General features: G+C 41.5%; 1 protein-coding gene across 1 annotated transcript in view; it reads right to left on the bottom strand.

Moving 5' to 3' along the window:
- Nucleotides 1–352: 352 nt before the first annotated feature.
- The window catches only part of LOC135113131 (protein MTO1 homolog, mitochondrial-like), an 11,890-nt gene continuing 5,171 nt past the window's right edge, over nt 353–7,071 (bottom strand). Inside the window, exons 8-14 of the mRNA XM_064028204.1 lie at nt 6,398–6,564; nt 6,086–6,249; nt 5,526–5,697; nt 4,556–4,718; nt 3,913–4,131; nt 3,249–3,309; nt 353–2,587 (exon numbers count right to left, since the gene is read on the bottom strand). Of these exons, the coding sequence (XP_063884274.1) occupies nt 2,486–2,587; nt 3,249–3,309; nt 3,913–4,131; nt 4,556–4,718; nt 5,526–5,697; nt 6,086–6,249; nt 6,398–6,564 (1,048 nt within the window). The 3' untranslated portion in view covers nt 353–2,485. The remainder of the gene's footprint in view (nt 2,588–3,248; nt 3,310–3,912; nt 4,132–4,555; nt 4,719–5,525; nt 5,698–6,085; nt 6,250–6,397; nt 6,565–7,071) is intronic.

Here is a 7,071-nt window from a genome sequence, read left to right as displayed (position 1 = left end):
GACTCCATGCAAACGTCATTCATAATTTTCTCCCGGCGGTTATGATTAATTACACCGTATTGGCTGATTTATGCAACATCCTTCATCCACCCCTGTACTCTCTGCAGGATAATTAAACAGCATCTTTGATGATGAAAAAAAAAATCAAGAAATTGAGGAATCTTACCTAAGCTTGACAGCAATATTGTCTTCCATAGTGACCGGTTTTCTTTCTGGCTCTTTTGAACGTGTAACTATAGCAAAACAATTATTGTTGGCCCAATTTTATATACCTCACTGCATCTCACCGTAGTAATATCTTATAAATATATTCCACAACATGAATTTGCGGGGGAATATAATGCAAAATCTGTAAAAGTAAATGCATTTATTATATTTCATATAAAAAATAGTTTTGCTTTCAACAAAGAAGTAATAAGATTTGATTGAACAATATAATGAAGGTACATCCCCAATAAGGAACACAAACACTAAAAATATATGATATTTAAGCTTTGATGATTGTCCTGCAGCAGGGCACTTGTCTAAAAGTCATCTTCTGCGTAGTCGTCCGTGGCAGCAGCCTTCCTCCTCTTCCTCCCCTTCCTCGGGGCTCCGGCAAAATTATTCCCAAACGGCGTCATGCCCAAGTTTGCCACGAAATTGTGCAAACTTTTATATCCAATACCATTCTGCAAGGCACTGTACACCACCATGTTTGTCACTGGCGTTTCACTTATTTCTGTATTCCCTATACCCCCGCACTGCTCACATTGCATGTCAAGCTTGCAGTCCAAACCCTTCTGCACGAATGTCACACTTAGTTTCCTGAGGCACTGACCACAGGCAAGCTTGGACACCACTTGCGTCAGATAGTTCTTCCCAATGATGACATACTCTGTGTCCTCCACTGCCTCGCCCACCTCCCTCTCACTCTTGACAGGGCTCTCTGCGGCCCTAGCTGTTGTATTTCCCCCGGCACGGTTAACAGGTGTGTTTTCCTCGGCACTGCTGACTGGTGTATTGTCTGGCGAGGCTGAGCGATCACTGTCAGGCAGGGAAGACAGGGTTCCCTCCTCCGTGGTGTCTGTGGCGGGGGGCGAGGAGGCTGCCCTGGCGTCTTGAGTCACCACCAGACCTCTCAGCCTCGCCTCTCTCCTCCTCTTGGCTTCTTGGCTGGCTTTTATAGCATTCTTTCTCCTTTGCCGGAGCATTTTACTCACGCCAACCATCTTGAGAGGCAGGTCAAGGAAGCCAAGAGGTAAACACGGAGTCTACACGGATATACTTCTTTGATAGGTCAGTGGGAGTCCTGATCCTGACCTACACTTCTAACCGTGTCTTCTGCAGGGAGTGCAAGTTGATCTGTCTCTCCGTCTCTCCTGCTCCAGCTGCCGCGAGACGTGCGAAGGGAAGGAAAAAATGCCACAGACCTCCAGACAGTTAATTCTATGGTAGGAAAACCCTCATATCTGTATAATGATCTACAACTTAGCATTATCTGTATATTAGAGTCGTATATGGTCATATTGTTTTCTGTATTATCTATATAAAAAGTTATACAGAAAGCAGATTTCAGAATTGGAGAGGATATTGCCATCACTATAGTATAGTCATGTTTTAGGAATAATACTCATTTTCGTTCGTTTCCAGAATACATCACACAATTCACAAGGATGCTATATTCATACGTACCTTGTCTCCGTGACGGCATTATCGTTTATCTAATTGAATACATAATTGCGTGCCTTACTGAGGATGTTCGAGGATGTTTTCACGAGACATTTTTATTTATTTATTTTTTATTTTTTTTTTTTTTTATGGATTCTTCATCATCAATAGGAAAGACAGCCATGGGAACCCGACACTTGTGGCACTCTTGAAAAACAGGATGCAAGCGTTCCGAAAAATCGGCAGTCTTAAAACTGAAGAGATTACAAGAATACTTATTTTACAATAAGCGAAAGTAATTTGCGTAATATATCTCAAGGACTAAAGAAAATTTGTTTCTTTACCACCCATGTTTGTTTAATAGGAGCCACGTTCTAGCAGGTCACAGATTTCAAGATCATTCATTTGGCTCGCAGGCGCCTGTGTGCGTGTTTTCCTTGGTCAGTGCCCCTCTTTCGTAAGCTGAGGTCATGAAAACACTATAAAAAAAAAATCGTTTATCGTTTATCAAACATATTCATCCAGAGATTTAATGCTTCAGGAAATCTGGCGTGAACAGTTCAATTATTACACACAAATTGCGACGAAAAAATGCGAAAATGAAGAATAAAATATAACACTGTACATGTAACAACTCAAATAATTTATCAGTACATATTTACACCACACTACTAACTATAGATAGTAAATTAATAAATAATAATGGTGATGATGATGATGATACAAAACAAGGACAAGGACGAAATTGTGACAAAAGTACTGTAGATTTGTATATAAGCAGCCCTTAAGGGGAAGCAACAGGAGATTCACAGATCACGGGTGACAGGTCTTCCTCCTACAGGAGATCCGAGTATTTGTTGTCCTTACGTTTGACGAAACGCATAAGGTGTAAGAGGGCAGCCGGGGTGATGCCCTCCAGCCGTGAGGCGGCGGCCACCTGCAGCGAGGAAGGGAGGAGTGAGGGAGTGACTGAGTGAGAAGGAAAGTGAATGAGAAATGAGGGAGTAAGGAATGGAGAGGGAATGAGAGAATAAAAAAAGAATAGGAAGTGAAAGAAGGAGAATGAATGAGAAATGAAGGGGTGAGGGAAAGCAAGTGAATGTGAAATGATGGAGTGAGGGAAAGAATGGGAGTGAGAGAAAGAAATGAATGAGAATTGAAGGAGTGAGGGAAGGAAAGTGAATGAAAAATTAAGGACAGGGGAAAGGAGAGGGCATAAGCAAGAGAAACTGAATAAAAATGAAGAAGTGAGGGGAAAAAGGGAGTGAAGGAGCAAGACTGAAAAATTAAGGAATCAGACTGAAAAAAAAAAGAGGAATAAAGGAACAAAACTGACAGAAGGAGAAGGAATGAGAAAATTAGTGACTGGAAAAGAAGGAATGAGGGAAAAAAAAACTGATAGAATAAAAAAAAAACTGAATGAGGATGACTGAGAAGAGGAATGAGGAAATGGAATAACAACTACCACTACTACTGATATAACATCCAATACCATAATAACATGAACAGTATAATTAATCACAACAACAATAACAACAACTACTACTACTACTACTACTACTACTACTACAACACAAAACATTACAGCTTCTACTCACTGTGGCTGGCCGGGCTTGCTGCAGCTTCCCTCGCACCTCATTTGACAAGTTCAGCAAGCGACTGTGTGGGAGAAAACAACAACACTCAACAGTAACTCCACTTCCTGTCTTGTTTTCACTCCTTGTCTCCTGTTTATTATGAGGAGCACAGACCTAATTCTAAAATATCTACTGTATACATCTCTCCATTTGATCTTTCCTATTCTCTCCTCCTTATCTTCATATCTTTCCTCCCTCCACTCTATCACCAATATTCTTTACAAAGTCTCTCATGGTATTCAATATTAGCAAGATATTCATTATGGCAGTACAGAAGAAACATTTATATACATACAATTCTCTTCATTTGTTTTCCTATTCCTTCTCCTTACCTTTACATCTTCCCTTCATCCAATCACTTCCATTCTACTTCACCTCACTCATTACTCATTATGGCAGCACAAAAACAATTATATACATCCCATTCTCTTCATATACTCCTTCCCCACTCCTCTTTAACTTCACATCTTCCCCTTATTCACTTACTCATCCAGTTTTTCCTATTCCTCCTTGTCCTCATCCTCATATTCATATCCTTCCCTTATCCACTCAACCTTATCCAATCCTCCTTATCTCCATACCTTCCCTTTATCCACTCAGACACCACTACTCTACTTCAACTCACTCATAGTAATCAATATCAGCAGGGATGATGAGAGCGTGGTCCCTCCTTACAGCCTCCACCTCCTCCCTCTGTGCTGCTATAAACTCATCATACACAGCTTCGATCTTCACCCTCTCTGCCAGCCTTGGGTCGCTGCAAAAGGGCTTGTACTTGGGGTCTGCTCGAGCTATTTCCTCCAGTGTGATGTTCCAGGAATTGATGCCCAAGAACTGCAAGCCACTGAGGAGAAGGAAAGCTGGGCTGGATGTTTTGAATCTGTGAGGCTTGTGTGCAGTTGTGGTGTTTGAGTTGTTCACAGGTTAGGGAGAGGAAGGAATAAAGGAAAGAAAGCAGGGAGATAGGAAAAGAGGTAGGAAAGGATTAAGATATCACTCACTCTCTCTCTCTCTCTCTATTAAGTTCTTCACATGAGAGGTAGAGAGGAAAGGAAAAACAGCAGGGAGGTAGGAAAAGAGGAAGGAAAGAATTAAGATTTCTCTCTTTCTCTCCTTCAGTCTTTCTTCCCTTTTCTTATTATAACTCCTCAGCTTTTTACTCTTTTAGTCCTCTCCTTTCTCCCCCTTCTGTCATTTCTTACTGTTCCCCTCCCAGTGTTATAAGGTCAATTTTCCCTTCATTTACCCCTCACTAATCTCCCTCTCACCTCTTCAAAGTGGCTGGCTTGGGTACAGGGCGGCCCAGAAGTCTCGCCCATGCCTTGAAGCTTCTCACATCCTCCCTCAACATGTTCACTGCCTCTGACAACTGCTGGCGTGTGTGCTCTGTGACCCTGTGGCGCTCCTCTGACACACAGCCTACCTGGTATCCTGTGAAGGTGGTGAGAGGGAGTGGGATTAATACAAGTACATGAGAGAGGCTACCTATCTATTTATATACCAGGTCTAGACAAAGCACAACACATTATTCACACTCTTATCTCTGTCAGCCTTGCTCCTTCATATGAAACAGCTCTCTGTCCTACACCTACTCTAGTCATTAGGTCACAGCAGATGTATGGTATTTCCTAGGAGACGGCAGGTGATGGAGAGGAACAGAAAGGAATAAGAGAGAGCAATGGAGAGGAAGGAAATAAAGAAAAGATAGAGTGGAGAGGAATAGAAGAGGATAAGAAAGCAATGGAGAGGGAGGAAATGAAGAAAGATAGAGTGGAGAGGAACAGAAGAGGATAAGAGAGAGTAATGGAGAGGGGGGGAAATAAAGAAAAGATAGAGTGAAAAGGAACAGAAGAGGACAAGAGAGAGCAATGGAGAGGGAGGAAATGAAGAAAAGATAGAGTAAAGAAGGTTGTGAATGATGATAAGATGTAATGAGAGTGAATATACAAGAGGAAGAAATGAAGAGAGAAGATAGAGTGAAGAAGGTTGTGAATGATGATAAGAGGTAATGAGAGTGAATATACAAGAGGAAGAAATGAAGAAGAGAGAAGATAGAGTGAAGAAGCTGATGAATGATGATAAAGAGTAAAAAAAGCAAATATACAACAGGAAAACCATATATACAAACACAAACTGACATGCACACAAACACAAAAAAATACCCCATCAGCCTCTCCTACATCACATCATCACCACCACCACCACCACCCATCCCAGCCACTCCTGACCCAACACAACCTTTCTCAGTGAGGCGGAGGTCAGCATTGTCAGGTCGCAGCAGGAACCTGAACTCAGCACGAGAGGTGAACATGCGATAAGGCTCTGAGGTGCCGAGGGTGGTCAGGTCATCAATCAGTACACCTATGTAGCCCTCAGTGCGGTCTACAGTGAGGCCCTCCCTGTGAAATGCCTGAAGGAGGAGGAGGAGGTGGGGTTAGTGTCTGAAGGTGGTGGTGATGTTAGAAATGTACTGCATGTAGGAGATATAGAAAAGAAGAGAAAAAAAGAAAAAAGGCACCACTTATGAAAACGTAAAACAAAAAAGAAAGAAAGAAAAAATCATATAACCCCGCAAAAAAAAAAAAAAACTTATGAAAAAAAGAAAAAAAACAGATAAATACCCCACCAAAAAAATAAATAAACAACAACCATAAATGTGAAAAAAATAATGTAATAAAAAACACAACTAAAAAAAATAACATAAACATCCAACCAAAAAATAAATAAAATAAATAACAATAACAAAATAAATAAACAAATAAATAACAACAAAAACCAACTCCAACCCCATGACAGACCTTAGCAGCAGCATTGACCCCAGCGACGACCCCCTGCGCCGCCGCCTCCTCATAGCCTGTGGTGCCGTTGACCTGCCCCGCCAGGAAGAGACCCGACACACGGCTCGTCTCCAGCTGGGGGGTCAGCTCGCGGGGGTCTATGTGGTCATATTCCACCCCATAGCCTGGAGGGGAAGGGGGGGGCAGAGGGGGAGGTGAGAGTTTAATGAGGGTCTGGTGAGGAGTGAGCGGGTGAATGAGTGTATTTTGATTTATTTTGATCTCTCTCTCTCTCTCTCTCTCTCTCTCTCTCTCTCTCTCTCTCTCACTCACCTGGACACACCATCTCACAGTGCTGCAGGCCAGGGATCAGCCTGAGAAGGGCCTGCTGCTGTGGGGCGGGCATGGTGCAGGACACTCCCTGAGGATATACCCGCGCCCCCTCCCCAGCGTCCCACCCTTCTGGCTCCAGCCAGACCTGGTGACGCCGCCCAGGGAACCTAGTGGTGGAAGAGGGCTAGTTCAATAAGATGTGGTGGTGGTGGTGGTGGTGGTGATAGTACTCAGGTTTCAGATAAAAATGTGGTGGTTATGTTTATTCTTTTTCTTTTTTTTTCAGCTTTTTTTATATTTTTTTTATTTCTATATGATGGTCCTGTTTTTTCTTTCTCCTTTTTCTCTGTTTTCTTTTTTTTCCTTTTATTTTTATTTTTATTTTTGTCTTTTTACTGTTTTCTCCTAATTTCTTTTTCTCCTATTCTTTTCTGTTTTTTCCTTTTCTCCTTTTTTTCACATTAAAGAGATTAACTAAATGCAGAAAAAATGGGAGAAAGAGGCCAGCTTAACTTACCAGTCAAAAAATAAAAATAAATAAATAAAAAATAAAAATTAAATAAACACCTCTAACTCCAAAAAAAAAAAAAATGCAAAGAAAAGTTACACATAGCTTTTGAATTATAACACTTAAGAGACACAAAAAAATAAATAAGATAAAACAATAAAATAAA

The sequence above is a fragment of the Scylla paramamosain genome, chromosome 25, assembly GCF_035594125.1.
Source record: "Scylla paramamosain isolate STU-SP2022 chromosome 25, ASM3559412v1, whole genome shotgun sequence".
In the NCBI taxonomy this organism is placed as follows: Eukaryota; Metazoa; Arthropoda; class Malacostraca; order Decapoda; family Portunidae; genus Scylla; species Scylla paramamosain.
This window is presented reverse-complemented; position numbering and strand designations above follow the sequence as displayed.